We start from the raw sequence: 20258 nt of genomic DNA on the forward strand, positions 1-20258 counted from the left end.
CTGAACTGAACTGAGCTAGACACAACCAGACCGCGCTAACTGCAGACCAGTTCCAGAGGTGGGCTCGGCTTGGTTTTTCCCTGGCTCGGTTCTCTGAGAACAAGAACGCATGAGCAGAACGCGTCATCTCCGTCTGGCTGCACATCCCGATTCACACTGCATTCCAATATTTGGCGATAATTCCCCTCTGGAAGTTTCTTGCCATCCAACACAAAACAGAAGAAGAACAACAACTATAAACAACAATCGAAATCTTCTCCACGCAACATTTTAAATAATGGCTTCAAAAGAGCGTGGTGTGACCTGGGATGACGCCGAGACTGAGGCCGTTATTGCAATTTGGGCCATTTTGATTTGCTTGATTCCCTCCTTCATAGTCTTCTTCTTCTTGTGTTTTATGGCGGTTGGCAAACAACTTTTGGTGCATTATCGCCAACAACTGCTTGATTTCCTAATTCAATACCTGCAGTAATACCGCAGATCGTCACTAGGAGGCGAGGAACCGAGATAGCGTGAGGTGTAAACAGTCGTCAGAACCAAGCTCGGCCTGGTTAACTGATCCGAGCTCGAACCGGTCTCGGCATGGATCGGTTTTTCAAGGGTAGTGTAAAAGGGGTATATATCTCCAAGTTTACCAGAAAGTTTACAAGAAAAAAATATGCTATGCTATATTTAAAATGAAGTATATCCATATTTTTCTGGATGGATGGAGGGAATTGAAATTATACCTTCTATGGATTTCTCTTGTGTTCTTAACAATAGGAAAGTATTTAATAGATATATGTTTGAGCTCGTTTTTGGAAAATACAAAAACGTAACGAAAGCCTTTGGGTTGAGTAACTGTAGATCCATCAGCCGCTACCAGAGTGTTCCCACCAAATTTCATTAAAAAGTTACACCCTTGATTTGTATACACAGCGTGTATACAAAATAACAATTGCTCTTTGACAGCTCTCTGACATTGCTCTCAGCAGTGATCAATTGTAAACAGTGTCGGGGGAAAAAAAACATGGTGCAAAAACGCATTGATATGGAAGTTAAGAGCATTTCAAATATGGTGCAAATATGCAGTATTTTGGTTTGGTATTATCGATATGATGCACCTTCTTTGGCACCTTCTTCTTCTTCTTTTTGACTATTGAGATAACGAGTACATTTCTCCACTGTGAGATCAATACAATCAATCAATCAAACAGTAAGACAAGATCCTGATGTTTACTCATGTGTCTGGCTCGATGTGGTTTATCCCATGCGTTTCCACGGTTACATGTGTTGTATAGCCATATTTGGTCTTCATGGTCAGGTACCGTGTTACTCACCTCATGTGGTTTCAGCCCCATGTCACTGAGAACACTCTGGAAGAAGGTTGGGGATGGCTTCCCAATTACTTCTGCCTTTAAGTCACAAGCATACTGGAAAAAAAGGAAGCTTACATTATAAATAGGACTGCAGAGGGGCAGTAGTTAATACTGCCTAACAGAGTAAGTTATGGAACAAATATACCTCAAGAGCCTTCATGTAAACACCGACGTCTAGTTTTAACCCATCTGTCTCCTTGTAGTATCTTCTAAGAAAGGAGAAAAGCCAGAAAATCTGAAGCATTTAGCTAATTCTGTGATATACATTTGGTCTGCCTTTATTACCCCTGGCCAAGGGAAAATAATATTGGCTTTTCCAATCCTATGAGGACCCGAAATGCCTCATTCAGATTGTGATAGGAAAAGTTTTCTGCTGCATCTGCAATGATCACACAGTTTGGGTTGGTCTTGTCAACAGCCTCAAACTCTTGAAGAAGTCCTGAAATAAAAAAAAGAGAAAAACAAAAACTTTCTTAAATTACATATACCTTAACAGCTGCATAAATGCTGTTCTTAGATACATTTACACCATCTACACCGGCCCACTTATGGACCCCTCCGAAAAAAAACGAAAAAAAGAAGCACAGTCCAACACGTGCGTCTCAAATGTGAAACAATACTGTATGAATACACATTGTGGATTAACAGATCTATCTTCAAGCATCAGGACAACCATTACCAATACTTCTATAATGCGGTTTTACTGGCTTTGGTCATTAACACGGATGTGACAGTGACTGCTGCTGTATAATTTCCCGACTGCCAACCGTCACAAGGATGTGCATGACAAGGAAGGACTATATACTGTATACATCATTTAGGTAGTTAAAATTGTATTACTGTTTGAGCTCCTTGAGTTATGTACTGTCTCAGGTAGGTGCTTCAGCCGGAGAGTGTGTGTAGGGGCCGTTATGATTTAAGGAGGGCCGGCCCTCGCATGCTGAAATTAGGACCTGCCCACCGGGCAAATGCCTGGTATATCAGATTACCAGGCGAGCCTGCAATTACGTGTTATTTTTTGATATATATTAGAAACCTATTTGTTAGAGGACACTAAATCATGCTATGAAAACATTATTATCATTATTATTTTTTTTTTTTTACAGTTAAAGGCTCTTGTGCTAGTTAAGATGTGCTTATTTTGATTCAGCGTTTCCCCTAACATTACTCAAGGGGGGACCCTAACTCCCAAACAAGACTGCCTATCTTCCACATAATAATAATAATAATAATAATAATAATAATAATAATAATAATAATAATTTAACTTTATTCCTATAGGGTTTCATAATAATAATAATAATAATAATTTAACTTTATTCCTATAGGGTTTCATTTAGAGAGTCATTTCATTATATGGAATTTATTTATCACCTCTGCAGTGTATTTCAAAATTAGTTTGCACATTCTGGTTTACCTTGTTCTGTTATGATTCTGTTTCAGTTGCTCTAGTCCCTTGATTGAGGAACCAGCAGGTGGCTGAAGGGCTGAGCTAATTTGGACTATACCACATCAGTGCTATGGGGGGAAATGGGGTTTTGCTTCATTAGGTTTAGTTAGGTTTGTGCATGTTTTGCCCCATGTGTTTCTTTAGTGAACTGATCAGACACTATTTAAGTTCCTCTTTGTTTTAAAAAGGCAGGTCAGTTTGTTTAAGTTAGTTTTGTTACTGGTTATTTTGAGTAGATTTTGTTTCTTTCACCTCATTTTTGGATCCATTTTGTACCTTTGATATTTGATCTTTATTGGGTTAAATAAAAGAACCCTGTTCTTTTTTTTTTAATGCATTGAAGAAATGTATCACTGCATTTAACCCATCCCTTTGGGGAGCAGTGGGCTGCCACTATGCGGCGCCCGGGGAGCGGTGAGGTGTCAAGGGTCTTGCTCAGAGAGCCAGAGTGCAGGCTGTGGGGATCAAACAGGGTACATGCAGCCTTCTTAGAGCACAAGTGCACTGCTCTAACCACTAGGCCAACACCCCCTCTATCTAGTTATTGTAAGCATTCATGATTAAACTCCTTAAATTTATTTAATTAGGTAACACCAAATCACAGTCGTGGCTACTTCTGTCCCTACATGATCATTCTACCTTTAGCTCTCTCTTGTGAAATGCCAAATTTGACAAATTCCGAAAAATTGTTATGGTCCCACCCTTGACCAATCTTAATGACAAAGAAGCAAAAAATATAACAAAAATATAATCTGCAATCTCCTTTATATCACAAAAAAAGGCCACTTTTAAGCTTGTATTTTACCCTTTAACCTTATATTTTACTTTGTAACTGAATTCAACATTTCACTCATATTTCAGTGGCGTTGGATGTAGGAGTTTGCCCTGTAATCGAAGGGTTGACGGTTCAAGCCCCGGCTCCGACTTTCATTGTCGTTGTGTCCTTGGGCAAGACACTTCACTTGCATTGTCTACTGATGGTGGTCAGAGGGCCCGGTGGCGCCAGTGTACGGCAGCCTCGCTTCTGTCAGTGAGCCCCAGGGCAGCTGTGGCTACAATGTAGCTTGCCACCATCAGTGTGTGAGTGTGTGCGTGAATGGGTGAATGAATGTAGTGTAAAGCGCTTTGGTCAAGTCTCCTGACTTGAATAAAGGCGCTATATAAGTACATGCCATTTACCATTCTTTATAAGTTACCTCTCAAACTTGGTCATTGATTCTGTTAATATTTGCCAGCTGCCAGAACTGATTGACTTCTGGAGATGTTTCAACACTCTTTTAGCAAAACGGAGGAAAAGTCCAGCTGCTTCCAATTTAAGCCTGATGTGTGATCTCGCTTTGATATACTAAACAGTAGATTGACTCAGTCTGAGCACTGTTGCAGCATGTTATATGCATTTCTACCTTGATACACATACCTAAAGGAACGCATATACCAGTTATTGTAAAATTAACAGGTCTTAGCACTGACAGATCTGTTTCTCATATATATATGCAAGTAAGCAGGCAAATGTGCTCTAAAACTATTTTCTCAAGCAGTTATGCTGATTGGCAGACAGCATAACAGCCTAATTACTATGAGGTTCGATTTGTGCCAAAAATGTGTTGAAATGTCTGACGTGCTTATGTAACAGAAGCTGTATAGGTAATAGGTTTTTGTTTCTACATCAGATGGATATGTAGTGTCCATATGCTGTGTCCATATGTATTGTGTCCATGTGAAGTATTATGTGCAGATCATGAGTTGTTCACTTTTTCCTCACAGTGTGTTGTTTGACCATTTGGAATGTGTCATCTTCTCCTGTTGTCACGTGATGTCGTTTTGCTCCGTCGTTACAGCCTGTTGTCTCCCTTTGCTCTTACAGCCTGTAGTTCTCCTCTTTGGTCTCCCTTTGCTTTTACATCCGTTTTCTCACTGTTGTCTACTCACGTCGTCATGCACTGCTTTTACACTGTTGAATGGCTTTCTGCTGCTGTTGTTGGTACCAGATCTTCTTGGACCAAGCTGAGGTTGAATTCTGGTTCTAGCTTCCGATTCGGGAAATGAATAAAGGGCGATTCTACTTAATTTTTTGCTCCCTTCAGCAACTTTATTAACACCTAGACAGATCATACCTGGTCTAGATTGTTCTAAACTAGTTGTAGAATAACTAAAATCAGGTTTGGGATTTTTGAAACCTTTCTCTGATTTGTGAAACTTCAATAAGGAGCAATTTTAACCCTTTTTTTTTTGTGTGCATGTCACATTAAAGATAAAAAGAAATACAGTGGGTAGCACTGCCACCTTGCAGCAAGGAGGTTGCGGGTTCGATTCCCGGCCTGGGATCTTTCTGCATGGAGTTTGCATGTTCTCCCTGAGCATGCATGGGTTCTCCCCGCCGGCTTCCTCCCAAATTCACAAAAAATGACTGTTAGGTTAATTGACTTCTCTAAATTCTCCTTAGGTGTGAGTGAATGGCTGTTTGTCTCTGTGTTTCCCTGCGATAGACTGGCAACATGTCCTGTGTGTACCTTGGAATAAGCCTGACAGAAAATGGATGGATGGATGGATGGAATTGAAAGCTAAAAAATGTAAATTATCAGAGCAGGAGGGGTTCATTATATATGTGGTCTAAATACTAAGAAATTGCTGAAATCTGCCTTTTTTTTAAAAACCTTAGATAGACACATGGACACGTCACAACACTCATCAACACATTTTTGGCACTAATGGAACCTCATATGGACACAATATATCCATCTGATATATAAACAAAAACCTACATATAGCTTCTGTAACATAAGTATGTCAGATAAACACATCGGCACTTCACAACAACCATCAACACATTTTTTTGCACAAATGGAACCTCAAACATTACAAAGTTTGAAATATGCATGTGAAAATCCTAAGGATAGGAGGATGCAGCAATCAGCATTGTAAATTGGGTGTCCATAGTTTCCATCACACAGAAAGTTTTCCTATAACCACTGGTCAAAGGCTTTCATAATACAATGAGTTAAGTGTATTACCGTCATGCACCAGCAGGTGGGGCCTTAAACCTCTCTCCTTGAGCACTGAGATGGATGCAGGCGCAGGAGGGAAGACCTCACATACAGAAATGTCAAAGCCCAACCTCTGCAGTTTTGCGACGAACTTCTCTCTAGTTGCCTGAGTCTCATTGGTGCAGAATCGCAGCTGCAGGTCTGATTCCTTAAGTCTGCGACAAAAAAGAAGCACATTAAATAAACCTGGATAAACACTATTTGAACAAAACCTGTTCTTGTTTTGTTTGCATAAATGACGTTAGTGCAGAATGCATATGCTCACACAATCAGCAACTTACTTTTCCATAAGCTGCTGCTTAAACCTCAAATAAAACCGCAAACATAGAAACGAACACTCACCTTTTTACAGCCTCAATGGAACCAGGGATGGCAACTCCGTCGCCTTCACCGCTGTCATACAAAACTCCACATAAGTCCAAAATGACACCTTTCAAACTCTTTGCACAGCCTGGCCAGCTACTGTCAGCCATGACGTTATGCGCACAATGCGCATGCGTCACTTTGGGGTAGCTGAGCCACTGTATGGAAGTCCAACAGTGCCATAAAAACTGAAAAAGGCTGTAGCGTAACAGACATCTATGAAGGTATTTTTTTTAATCATCAGATATAGAAGCCAATGACACCAAAAGCCACAATAAAAGCCAAACTACATGGAACATGTGCAAGAACCCTATATAATAATCCTACTATAAAAAAAGCTGTCATATGTGGATGCACTGTATACTGTATATATCCCATGCACCTTTTTCTTTCTTTGGCACATTCTTATTCTTTGACTATTTGAGCTGATGTAATGAGCAAATTTCTCCAGTGTGAGATCAATAAAGTCAATCAAACAATCAACACTGATGAAAAACTAAAGTCACATAAAGAATATAACACACATAAACTGAAATCAGTTATTTTATTTAGGTCCTCATTTAAATATTCTAATGACTATTGTGGATCATTTTTAAAAATGTTCTTACATATTTTAGCATAATTTTAACTAAAATACATTCAGCTATCCAATATTCTTAAAAGCCCAGTATGTAGGTTTAATGTTTGTGCATTTTTATAATATGCTTAACTAATCTATTGTCAATGTTTTATTTTTTTTCCCCTAATATTTTGTTAGTTTGTACTGCTCTTTACCCATCAGTGCTTTTTAATTAATCCATTGATTCAAATATTATTATTATTAAATTTAAACATTAGTTAATTCACTAGACTCTAGCATGTTCTTCATTTACATTTTTTCTTATTGCCCCAATTTTGGTACATGTAAAATATAGACTTCACGGACTAGAAAATTACTCTGAGGTAACCAAAATGTAGCAAATGTAATTTGAAATGTAACATTGGAGTTTATTTTTTTTATTTGTTAATTGCTTTATTTAATTTTTTTAATGAGTTATCCTTAACAATTAATTACAGGATATTGTTTAAGTAAAGTGAAATGTTTTCTGTTGTTATTTTCTACAAAATAATGTAATATCCTTTTCATCATATTTTTATTAACATGATGCCAGGCAAATTCTTTACTTTAATTGGCTTTAACGGGACTCCATAAAATCTCACGTGGGATTTCATTCATGCCATGTGTCATTTTTGTGGTAGTAAACTCAAGACATTCTTGTGTAACCAGCACTGGTTAGACGAAGGACATCAAAATACCGTTACCGATACCTATCAGTAAGATAAACAACATATTTAGTAGCTAGAAGGAATTAAATCTCTGAAATTTTCTGTAATGAAAATGAAACGTGACATTGTTGATTTAGTGCAAAATGAATCAGTAAGCTGATGATATCGGTTATATTTTAGTTTTTAGAACAGATTAAATTGTATAACAGGATATATATATTTTAACCAGTTGGTGGCGGTAATGATCACCTAACATTTTTTGCCAAACGCCATAAAAATTTCAAGAAGAAGAAGAAATCTCTTTTTTTTTTTTTTTTTCTGGGGTCCTGCCCATATGGGCATAGATATCCCATAATCCTGCCCATAGATATCCATAATTAGATATCTATGGTCCTGCCTGCCTCCACTGGCAGATAGTTTTTTTTTTTTTTTTTTCACTTAAAGTCATACAACAATGTATAAACAAACAACAAACAAACAAATAAATATGCCAGGGGGTATGTCACAATAAACAAGTACAGTTAGGAGAAAAAAACATATATATATATATATATATATATATATATATATATATATATATATATATATATATATATATATATATATATATATATATATATATATATATATATATATATATATATATATATATATATATATATATATATATGTATTATGCAAATAAATATATCTTCTACAACATTAAGTTGTCTAGAATTTCTAGTTGGGAACAGATTGTTATGGTTTTTTGAGAAGATGAATTGTATGAAAATATTGTTTGACTTCTATTAAATAAGCTTTAAAAGAAGAAGAAATCTCCCGTAAGAATTGCAGCATGGAGGCGTTCCCTCTGACGTCGGCACGCACATAGAACCACGGCGTAAGCACGTTGGACAGACCTTAGAGATCCGCACCGGAACCGCACGCGCATTACCTTTTTTACCGCGTCGAGCATCACCAAAGAAAGGCAGCTTGGTCCATTGTTTTATTTTTTTTAATAAAAGGTAACGTTTCAATCCCTTTTCTTTCATTTAACCTTTGTTGACTGAGAATAAGAATGTTGAATTATACCTGCGGGCAAAGAGTAGGAAAACTGACTATCATAAGATTACAACAGGTATGCTTCCCAAAGGGGGTTGGACGTTTAGTCCATTTTATATTTTACTGGTTTACGTCCTTTGTTTGGTTACATTTAGGCAGATACTCAGTCGGAAAAATTGTCTTTTTTTCTTTCCCTCTTCCGGATGGGTAACCGTTATGGAAATTTACAAAGTGATGCCGTATTACACAACATAAATTGGCCCGTGAGAATTGAACATTTCCACGTATGAACAGGTTGAACACGATCACGCAGTTCTTTATTTAGCTTGGCTCGTTGAGGTCAGCGGTGCTATGGAGGCAGATCCTCGGTAACCTATCAGCTGTCAGGAACTGAAGGATGTGCCCAGGCTCAGGCCAGCTTCACTGTTGTTTCAGCTTATTGATTTACAAACTCTGGGTTACACCACGTGGTTCTTAGGTTCACTCATCTAAAGGTGAATTTTCAACCTTTTACCAAGAGTCAAAGTGTCTTATGAAATATTTAAGGGCTTAGATGCCATCTTGCACTCATAAGCCAACTAGAATAGCTTTGTAATTCACAGGTAGATTTCAGTATTAGATCATCAAAAACCAAAATTTTTTTCAGTAATTTGATTCAAACTGTGAAACTTGTGCATGATATTTATTTCTTTTAAGATTTGCATCGCTATAACTAATGCAATCCCTTAATTCTGTTCTCAAAAAATATGTTATTGCATGACATTAAAATGATTCATACAGAAGTGCAACTGTATGAGACAATCTGAGTGGATTTTTCTATCAATACATGACATGTTTAAAATCTGTACACTCTAGTTGGTGTTTCAAACACTAAATTAGTTGAAGATTATTTCAATTATCCATTAATCCAACAGTTTTCTAGCCTTGCCTGCATTTGATCACTGAGTGAAGGAGATCAACGTTAGAAGAGCTTGAGATTTTTTTATCCAGTTATTAAAATTAACCTGGATTTTAACTTCTATACATGTACCTGTATCTTTATTCCCAAATGTTAAACTTTTGAAAGAAGTTGTTTTATTTAACTCTTCAACACAAATGTTTGGATTGTGTTTCAGTGGAAAAGTCCAGGACCTTTCATGCGGCTGTGTTTGTTAACTCCTATCCAGGCTTTTTCTTTGTGTTGGGTGTGAAAGAGAAGCTCGGTTCAGCAGACCTGAAAAGACCTCTGTGCTCTCTGAGAGTTAATACTGCAGTAGGTTTGGCCTCCGCTCATGAAATGTGAAGAACTTGGACTACATCGGTTTGGGTTACTGTCTTCAAGTCATTATAGTATCAATATGTAGACACCTAAATAAAAAAATAAGCTTTTGTTTAAGCTGTGAAATACACAAATTATTAGTTTTTTTATTGTCAGTCATGATTTTTGTAAAATAGGATAAGCCCAATGGTATACTTTCCTATCATTTTCACTTTGGTACATTTGTTCTTTTTCCACTCCTCTAATTTGAAAAAAAGAAGAAGAAAAAAAAATCTGTTTGATTTAACAAGTCAAATGACTTCTTCCTGCGGCTTCTATGTGCTGGAAACTGAATTTGACACGTGTTTGGTTGGTTCAGCAATAATTAAAATCCTTTATTTGATTACACGTAATGCTGAGATAAATGATCCGTTTTTGATGTATTTAGTAGGGCTGGGTAAAAAAATCGATTTAATCGATTTTGAATCGATTCCCTTACATTTTTGCAAAATCGATGTCTGCGGAATGAGATTGATTAGTTTTATAGTGACGTGTGTGACGTTCACATTCAAATGAGCAGGAAAGATGCACTCAAAACACTTTAAGCCAGACAGCTGCAAATATAGCCAATAGGTTGACTGAAGACATTAATAAATGGGTGCTGACCAGCAAACACCCTGTAGTTGTTACAGACAACGCTGTAAATATGGTTTGTGCAGTGAAGATAATGCAGCTCATGCATGTCTGCTGTGTCCCCGCTGTGACACATCTGCTTGCTCGAGTGAGGCTTTTTAAGTTTTCACAAACACTTTGCACTTTTGAGACAGTTTTGTTCACATCTCAAGTTTAAACTGTCAGATTTACTAGTTTGCACTTTGTGTTTAATATGACAGGAAAAAATAAAATACATGAATGTTTTACTTTCATTATTGTAAAAACAGATTGAATCGAAATTAATCGATTTAGAGCTGTATGAATCAAAATCGAATTAATTCAGGACTTTGGAGAAAATACCCAGCCCTAGTATTTAGTGTGGTAAACATGCAAGAAATTGCAAAACCGGTGTGGTAGAGGAAAGGATAACACCTCGCAAAAAAAGTTTATGATGCAAAGATCTTGGAGACAAACTGTTTTAACTATTACCTTTAAATAGTCGGTATCTTGTTTTTAAAGTTTGATAATTTCATGCATTTTAATCCCTTTAAATCTTTTGAAATGTATATTTAAGATGCAAGGAAAAATCTTTTAAGTCTATTGTTTTGAAAACATTCACTTTTAATGCAGTTGTTGTCTTTATATTTTATTTTAAAAGTTAGTTCTTTTTTACATTTTCAAATAGTTCTTATTTTAGAAGTAAATATTTGCTTTAAATATTCAGTGGATAATCTATTATTTTTGATTTTCTTAGTTTTGTTTCTATGCCAGTAAGCCTAAAGTTTTACTGGAAAAAAAAAGGTCTGTTTATTGCATCAAAATGAGGTTTATCAGAACTTCCCTCAAAATGAATTTACGTTGGTTTATTAACAGTTTATAAATGTACAAGTTACCTCTGGGTGTGCACTTAGTGGGAGATTTTAGTTGCAAAGGGACTGCTATCTGTCACATTTGCATTATGAATATAATCACTCAAACAGACTTAGTTTTTGACTGTCAAATGTTTCTAATATTTTATATTTGCTTACAGACTGAATGTATTTCCACTGGTGAAATATGTTCACAGTATCAAAGCTTGCCTTCTGTCTTTCTCTGTTCCTGAATGCAGTATCAAACATGAACGGCATGATTCTTCAGCTAAGCCGCAGCCTTAACCGCACTGCGCCGCTTCGCCTGAGGAGCGTCCATACCCGAACACGACCTTCCGTCGCATCCAAGCTAACCTCAGAGGAAATTTTTGCCCGCGAGGAGAAGCATGGAGCGCACAACTACCATCCTCTCCCTGTGGCCTTGGAGCGAGGCGAGGGTGAGTCGATGAGCACGACCTCCACAAACGATGCTGATCCCCATCACATCTGTACTCATTTATTTATCTCTTGACTAAAGGAATTTATGTGTGGGATGTGGAAGGAAACCGGTACTACGACTTCCTCAGTGCTTACAGCGCTGTAAATCAGGGTCACTGCCACCCTAAAATTGTCGGCGCTCTCATCGAGCAGGCATCTAGGCTCGCTTTGACTTCCAGAGCCTTCTACAATGATGTTCTGGGAGCCTACGAGGAGTACATCACCAACATGTTTGGATATGACAAAGTTTTACCCATGAATACAGGTAAGTCCTGAATTTGAGCCTGTGTGTCCTCCAAGGTTTTTATGACATTAAACTTAGAGGACTCCTTGGTTTTTTATGAACTCAGGGGTTGAAGGTGGTGAGACGGCCTGTAAGCTTGCAAGGAAGTGGGCCTACAACGTGAAGGGGGTTCCAGACAATAAGGCCAAGATCATTTTTGCAGGCAAGTCGCCATCTTATGTTGAAATATTTCCAGCTGCCACAGTAAAGTAGAGCTGTATTTTAAAATAACATTTTGACTGTTTGTCTCTAAAGAGGGGAACTTTTGGGGTCGCACCATGGCCGCCATCTCCAGCTCCACTGATCCTAGTAGCTATAAGGGTTTTGGTCCATACATGCCTGGCTTTGAGCTCGTCCCGTTTAATGATATCCCTGCACTGGAGGTACAGAACCCAGTTATTAAATGTTTTTTAAATGCATGCTGCATGGAAACGTCTTACTCATAAATGTGCATTTACAGCTTTTTTCTGATCCTGGTTAAATTTCATTCCTCTTTTTCTCACAGTGTTTGAAGAATATTTGACTCTCAGACTCCTCTGATCTCTGCATAAATATCTATAAATAAGTGGAATTAACTTTTTACCACTTCTTTTTTTCCAGAAAGCCCTTCAGGACCAAAATGTTGCTGCTTTCATGGTTGAGCCTATCCAAGGAGAAGCAGGAGTCGTTGTACCCGATCAGGGCTACCTGACTAAAGTCAGAGAACTTTGCACAAAATACAATGTAAGTCAATATAATGGTACTATAATAAAAGTGTAATAAGCAAAGGAGGTCATAAGAACCTTGTACTTAATGTGCCGCAAATAAACCGTGGATGTTTTACCAGAGTTTAGTTTTTACTGTATTTTCCTCTATTGCCATGAGGTGGAACATTACAGTTGTTCTCTGCATTAAAACTAGTTGAAGGTTCTAAATAAACATATTTTACAAAATTCTTATCTAAAATTTGTTCCATCTATCCACCCATCCATCTGTGTGCCATTTAAACATGAACTCTTACCTTATATTTATACCTTTTTTTTCCCTCTAAAACAAATTGTTAATGTGACCTCTGGGAATATTTGCAGAATATTTTAAACTTTTTAAATTATCCTGAAAGGCATTGAGAACCAAATGAAATAACATTTCATCATCTGATAAGATTATCAAACAAAAGTAGCAGAGAGCAGAGAAAGTTCAGTTCTCACAGTGCCTTATTTTCCTGGAAAGAGGGTGTGTGGGAAGTCTAGCAGTTGCATATCTTGTAGCTGAATCAGCGTGGACAGAAATGACCTCAGAAACACTCAATGCTGGTATGTGGATAAGTGAGTGGATTGCTGCAAGATTACGTCAGAATCACACCTTTGCGAGCAGGTATTTGGTAAGAAGAAAACTGAGGGAAGTTTTTTGAAGAGTTGCATAAAAGGAAAAGAAATGGAGGATGGAGAAAACTTCTCTTTATTTTTCTGTTTATTCTTCTATTTCCAAACTGGAATATTCAATGTACTGATTTTACAGCTGCAATAAAAACCGTTCAATCCCCAAAAAAATCCTGTTTTACCGGCAATGACACCATCAGTAGTTCTAAGTGCTCCTGAGGTCACCGATGAAGCCCTGTTTTGTCTTTGCAGGTTCTGTGGATCGCTGATGAGGTGCAGACAGGCCTGGCACGGACCGGTCGACGGCTGGCTGTAGACCACGAAGCCGTTCGCCCAGACTTGGTGGTTTTGGGCAAAGCTCTCTCTGGAGGAGTTTATCCTGTAAGGGTTTTGTAATCTCATTAAAGATTGATTAAACCTTTTGTAAGCTTTAACTTAGTTTCCTTTGATTCGCTATAGGTGTCTGCTGTGCTCTGTGATAACGAGGTGATGCTGACTATTAAGCCTGGGGAACATGGATCCACGTACGGAGGGAACCCTGTGGCTTGTCGTGTTGCTATTGCAGCTCTGGAGGTTAGTATTTAACTAAGCATAAACTCTAAAAGCTGCTTCCTCTTTTAATTTCCTAAAAAACATAATTTTTCCAGAAAATCTGAATCGTTTTAAGTCTTTCTTAAAGATAAACATCTTAGGACTCTTATTCGAGCAGCTGTTTGGAACTAAAATTAGTTTTCTTATTTATTTTTTTCTCTTTGCAGGTGATGGAGGAAGAGAAGCTTGCAGAAAATGCTGAAAGGATGGGAGAGCTTTTAAGGTCTGAGTTGAGAAAACTGCCCAAAGACATTGTGACAACCGTCAGAGGAAAAGGCCTCCTCAATGCTATTGTGATTAAAGAGACTAAAGGTAAGGACGGATGCAAAGTTCAGCATAGGATGTTGGCAAATAATCACAGGACATGCAGTAAAAGCTCTAACAAAGAATCTGAAGTAGTTTCGCTATAAAATGTGGCACACAGGGGGCATGAAACCCTCATTAACAGCACAAGCTTAAAGCTTTAGGTAACCTGCAGCTGACAAGTTCGTTTTTTTTCCCCACATTGTGTGTATATGCTTACCGCCTCCAATCCTCTCTAATGCCGCCCTGGGCAACCACCCTTCATAAACTGTCAGTCTTGATTGGACTTTATCACCATCTTCCATAAGCAGTCACAATGATGTAGACCTTAGAGGATCAGCGGTGCACGTCCAGTCCTGAGTAGCTACTAGTTTTTTCCTGTTTTTGTAAAATAAGAGAAACTGAGCATTGAAATAATAAATGGAATATTAAAAAGGCCGTCACCTCCTTCAGATTGTTCCAACAAAATCATACTCCATGACAACATTTATGTTGTTGACAACTGTAGAGTCAACCTTGGATAATAATCCAAGTATAAAATGATCAACGTTGAATTACTGAATTTAGCAATGACCTGAAATTCTCCCACATTGATGGGCGGCAACTGTTGCCTTATTTTTTTTATTTTTGTTTTTCCTCCAAAACCGACAAGTTTGGATTGTATCCTATTATCTGGCCTGAATTATTTGTTTGTGACACATTATATTACTCTGTTACTGCCTAAATGTAATGTATTACAGTAACTTAGCAGGTCAGCTGAATAATCTGATCACTGGAATCATTAAGTTTTGATAAATTTAAAAGGGATTCTCTTTCTTAAAGAACCAAACATGGATTAAATTCAGCTCTCTGTGATCTTATAAACCAGTATTTGACTTTGTCTTCCTGTTTGACAGATTATGATGCCTGGAAGGTTTGCTTGCGCCTGCGGGACAACGGACTCCTGGCTAAGCCCACTCATGGGGACATCATCCGACTGGCCCCGCCTCTGGTCATCAAGGAGCATGAGCTTCTTGAATGTGCCGATATCATCCAGAGAACCATCATATCCTTCTAAAAAAGGAGGTCCAAACCTCCTGGAGCTGAGGAATGTCACCCTGAATGTTTAGTTGCTTTTATCCACATTTTATTTGTACTTCCAGGACTCTTTTCAGGCTTTGAGGAAAAACTTCAGTAGGACTAGGATGAAACACTGACACTTTGGAAGAGAAACTGCTGTAAAAGAGGTGACAGTTTGGTTTCCTAAGGAAAGGCTGTAGAAAGGTCTTACATTTTTGCTGTGCTTAGTTTACATTTTTTGATCTTAACTGTAATAATTCATGTGTATGTTCAGAAACCTTGTTTAAAATGTAGGAACAGTATTACTGCTGATAAAGCTGTGGTCTGATTAAAACAGAATGGATCCCCTATAAGACGAAGAAGACCCAGTCAGGTCAAACCATCAGCCTTCCTAGACAATCGGTCTGTTATATTTATTAGTGTTTATAATCTGTTTCCTTCTGCAGTTCCAACTTTGCTAAAAGCTTAATCGTCATTTCAAAGATTTTCGCTGCTGCATTTCTTTCAGCTTTCTGCTAAACTGACATGTGCTGCGAACAACCTTGTTACATAAGAGGTCAAAAGATGGAATATTTTTAAGTTTTAATTGCATTTGATAACTGTGCATTTGCACTCTAACTACCACTTTTGAAAACAAGTTATTTTTAATTTATGAGCTAATTGACCACATTTTTTTTAAGTTTGATCCATAGGAGCTGTTGTCACAGAGGAAAACCTGTGGAAAAACTGAGAGCTTTGTTAGGTTTGTTTGTATGAAGAAAGGTTGCTGCTGTGGGATAAATGGAATCCTTATTGGATGGCACATGATGCCGGCAGAAGGCTGGCTTACCTTAGACTGTCTGTATGTTACATATGTGAAAATCGTCTTTTTAAAGATGCCTGACATTATTCCCAAACCTGTTCTTTGAATAAATTATTTCAGCAACATTGCATGTCATTCTGTTTGAGCCAGAAACAAAAGTACAAAAGTTCACCTGAGTACAAATACAACTAAACTTTATTTGAAAAATTTGACTTTTAGGAATAAAAACCTGTTTAAAAAAAAAACAAAAAAAAAAACCCCTACAACCTTATTATTATTATTAGACATCTATGGATTTTTATTTTTTTTTACAAATGTATTTTCTAACCACAAAAGGTTAAGGTAATTTAATTTAATACACCACCCTATTTTAATTCTGTTTATTTTTATGTTTCCACTTCCCCACAAACTCAATCCCACGCAAAAGCAATCTCAGGCATCAAAGCATCCAGATGCCATTAAAGGATTTAAGTTCATAGCTATATTAAATTACATGATACAACGTTGGTTACAACTGCATCTCAACTAAAAAATGTCATCAAAAACTTGCGTTCAATTTGAGTGAAACTCCTTTATCTTATAGATACCTTAAATTCACAAGTTATTTATGTGTATTCCATCAATAATGGCTTCCTTATGAAAACCTAACATTTAAATTTGTTAGATAATTAAAACACGGACACATTTATCCTCTACAAAAACATATTGGAGTTGTTTTATCTAAGAATATTTATGGAAAGCTAAGAGAAAGGAAAACAAAATGCAAAAGTGTCAGTGTTCAAAAGTTTTATAAGGTGTGGCCATGGACTGGAGTACGTGTTTCACCACATAAATGTATCCAGGTTAAAGATAACAACTTTTGGTCTATTCCTGAGCCTCAGATGAGCCTAAAGCCCCTTACTGTAGCTAAGGTGGAAAAGGACGGGAGGCTGTTCAAGTCCCAGAATACAAGTTGCCTGATGTGTGAAGTTAGAGTTGGGAAGCCATGTTCTCTGCAGTGTTTTATCAAATTTTTAGCTAACGAACACCATCTTCAATGATGTTTTGGGGGACTTGATGGAATTGCTGATTTTATTTCCCAGGACTTCACACTACAAAAAGTACTCGCACCTGAATATAAGACCAGGTGCTTGATTGCCCAGAATGGCCTGACCTAAACTCAACATGCAAGGTAGGGTGTATTGCCAAGAGAGAGAGGGAAGAAACTACAGGTGCTGGTCATAAAATTAGAATATCATGAAAAAGTAGATTGATTTCAGTAATTCCATTTAAAAAGTGAAACTTGTATATTATATTCATACATTACATACAAACTCATATATTTCAGATGTTTATTTTGTTTAATTTTGATGATTACAAATGACAACAAATGAAAATCTCAAATTCATCATATCAGAAAATTAGAATATTGTGAAAAGGTTCAAAACTGATGGCCCCTGGTGCCACACTCTAATCAGCTAATTAACTCAAACCACCTGCAAAAGCCTTTAAATGGTCTTTCAGTCTAGTTCTATAGGCTACACAATCATGGGGAAGACTGCTGACTTGACAGTTGTCCAAAAGACGACCATCGACACCTTGCACAAGGAGGGCAAGACACAAAAGGTCATCGCTAAAGAGGCTGGCTGTTCACAGAGCTCAGTGTCCAAGCACATTAATAGAGAGGCGAAGGGAAGGAAAAGATGTGGTCGAAAAAAGTGTACAAGCAAGAGAGATAACCGCACCCTGGAGAGGATTGTGAAACAAAACCCATTCAAAAATGTGGGGGAGATTCACAAAGAGTGGACTGCAGCTGGAGTGAGTGCTTCAAGAACCACCACACACAGACGTATGAAAGACATGGGTTTCTGCTGTCGCATTCCTTGTGTCAAGCCACTCTTGAACCACAGACAGCGTCAGAAGCGTCTTGCCTGGGCTAAAGAGAAACAGGACTGGACTGCTGGTGAGTGGTCCAAAGTCATGTTCTCTGATGAAAGTAAATTTTGCATTTCCTTTGGAAATCAAGGTCCCAGAGTCTGGAGGAAAAGAAGAGAGGCACTTCATCCACGTTGCTTGAAGTCCAGTGTAAAGTTTCCACAGTCAGTGATGGTTTGGGGTGCCATGTCATCTGCTGGTGTTGGTCCATTGTGTTTTCTGAGGTCCAGGGTCAACGCAGCCACATACCAGGAAGTTTTAGAGCACTTCATGCTTCCTGCAGCTGACCAACTTTTTGGAGATGCAGATTTCATTTTCCAACAGGACTTGGCACCTGCACACAGTGCCAAAGCTACCAGTACCTGGTTGAAGGACCATGGTATCCCTGTTCTTAATTGGCCAGCAAACTCTCCTGACCTTAACCCCATAGAAAATCTATGGGGTATTGTGAAGAAGAAGATGCAATACACCAGACCCAACAATTCAGAAGAGCTAAAAGCCACTATTAGAGCAACCTGGGCTATCATAACACCTGAGCAGTGCCACAGACTGATCGACTCCATGCCACGCCGCATTGCTGCAGTAATACAGGCCAAAGGAGGCCCAACTAAATACTGAGTGCTGTACATGCTCATACTTTTCATGTTCATACTTTTCAGTTGGCCAACATTTCTATAAATCCTTTGTTTTTATTGGTCTTCAGTAATATTCTAATTTTCTGATATGATGAATTTGGGATTTTCATTTGTTGTCATTTGTAATCATCAAAATAAAACAAAATAAACATCTGAAATATATGAGTTTGTATGTAATGTATGAATATAATATACAAGTTTCACTTTTTAAATGGAATTACTGAAATCAATCTACTTTTTCATGATATTCTAATTTTATGACCAGCACCTGTAGATCCAACAATGCAGAATAGAAACCTAAGCTTCCTGATCACCTCCCTGCCTCTCTGCATTTATGCAGGAACAGACCTGACCAGGTAGTGAGTGCATACTATACCCTAATTTATTGAGATACATACATATCCAGGGTCTATTTGAAGCACCACCAACAAAAAAGAATAGCTCAAAAACATGCTTGAAAATAATAAAGCTAATTGCTAAAATTTATATTTTGGGCTGTAAATGTAAAAAATACACATAAGCATAGAAAAAAACAAACACTAAAATAGTGGCTGGTCAACTCTAAAAACAACTATGAGGATCACTCAGCTATCTCAGGTGTGGAGCAGTCACTGAAAAAAAATTAATAAAAAAAACCCCTCCAGAAACAGTTAATAGAAGCAGAATATTAAAATAAATCACGTGAACCAACTGTGCACTTTTCAGTGTTAATATTCACGAAAACATTCCATTACGCTTATCCCAAGCAGGGTCGCTGGTGCCCATCTCCAGCTGTCTATAGGCAAGTGGCAGGGTTCCTGGACAGGTCACCAGTCTATTGCAGGGCAACATAGAGACAAACAGCCATTCATGCACACACCTACAGAGAATTCAGAGAAGCCAATTAATCCAGCAGTCATGTTTTTTGGATTGTGGGAGGAAGCAGGAGTACCTAGAGAGAACCCATGCATGCTCTTGGAGAACATGCAAACTCCATGCAGAAAGACCCCAGGCCGGGAATAAAACCGGGAACTTTCTTGCTGCAAGGCAGCAGTACTACCCACTGCTCCACTGAGCAGCCCTAGATTATCCTCTTGCAGAACTTAAATCAACTGAATAATTACTTAATATTTAGAATCAATACCATAGTGAACCACTAGATGGTGCTGTGGTCTTTCTGAGCGGTCAGTAAAACTTAGTGAGGCCTAAAACAAACGACATATTGTTTAATGCACTGGATTTTCGGTGAATTTAAAGTCTAAGGATCTTACAAGTCAAACCTTAGATGAGTTAAGTTTGTCTCTTGCAAATAATTTTAGTCATAAATACTTATTGTATTGCTTTAAGACAAGCTGTGTAAGACAGCTTAGGCTGACTGAGCTAAACCAGTTGTCTCCTCTCAGCTGAAACTGTCAACAAACCATTGCATATTAGAAAATAATTTGCACCCAGTTAACATTTACAATGTTTTTCGTTAGGATTTTACCAATTGCAAAATTGTCAAACAGACACATATACAGCCCCCATGTGTGACAATTGCTACAACAAAATTGTATTTCTTGGCTTTCAGTCTGC

The 20258-nt window shown here is 37.8% G+C and overlaps 2 protein-coding genes across 2 annotated transcripts in view; one reads left to right on the forward strand and one right to left on the reverse strand.

Moving 5' to 3' along the window:
* Positions 1-6356, reverse strand: part of LOC119775902 (phospholysine phosphohistidine inorganic pyrophosphate phosphatase) — a 40767-nt gene extending 34411 nt beyond the window's left edge. The window contains exons 1-5 of the mRNA XM_038274049.1: positions 6195-6356; positions 5820-6007; positions 1644-1797; positions 1504-1567; positions 1320-1412 (exon numbers count right to left, since the gene is read on the reverse strand). Coding sequence (XP_038129977.1) covers positions 1320-1412; positions 1504-1567; positions 1644-1797; positions 5820-6007; positions 6195-6325 — 630 coding nt within the window. The 5' untranslated portion in view covers positions 6326-6356. The remainder of the gene's footprint in view (positions 1-1319; positions 1413-1503; positions 1568-1643; positions 1798-5819; positions 6008-6194) is intronic.
* A 1984-nt stretch (positions 6357-8340) lies between these two features.
* On the forward strand, positions 8341-16280 carry oat (ornithine aminotransferase). Its single transcript, XM_038274177.1, has 10 exons — positions 8341-8485; positions 11522-11719; positions 11800-12024; positions 12110-12205; positions 12298-12425; positions 12643-12765; positions 13653-13781; positions 13860-13973; positions 14159-14303; positions 15191-16280. The coding sequence occupies exons 2-10, from the start codon at positions 11530-11532 to the stop codon at positions 15349-15351; spliced, it is 1311 nt and encodes a 436-aa protein (XP_038130105.1). The 5' UTR covers positions 8341-8485; positions 11522-11529; the 3' UTR covers positions 15352-16280.
* The last annotated feature ends 3978 nt before the right edge of the window (positions 16281-20258 follow it).

Source organism: Cyprinodon tularosa, unplaced genomic scaffold (genome assembly GCF_016077235.1).
Source record: "Cyprinodon tularosa strain WSP-4 unplaced genomic scaffold, ASM1607723v1 ctg90, whole genome shotgun sequence".
NCBI classification, from domain to species: domain Eukaryota; kingdom Metazoa; phylum Chordata; class Actinopteri; order Cyprinodontiformes; family Cyprinodontidae; genus Cyprinodon; species Cyprinodon tularosa.

Excerpts from the sequence above, each read along its gene's own strand:
- oat (XM_038274177.1), top strand. The coding sequence starts at position 11,530 with ATGAACGGCATGATTCTTCAGCTAAGCCGCAGCCTTAACCGCACTGCG. Across the intron at positions 12,025-12,109 it reads AGTTTTACCCATGAATACAG|GGGTTGAAGGTGGTGAGACG; the intron begins GTAAGTCCTGAA and ends TTATGAACTCAG. Across the intron at positions 13,782-13,859 it reads TCTCTGGAGGAGTTTATCCT|GTGTCTGCTGTGCTCTGTGA; the intron begins GTAAGGGTTTTG and ends GATTCGCTATAG.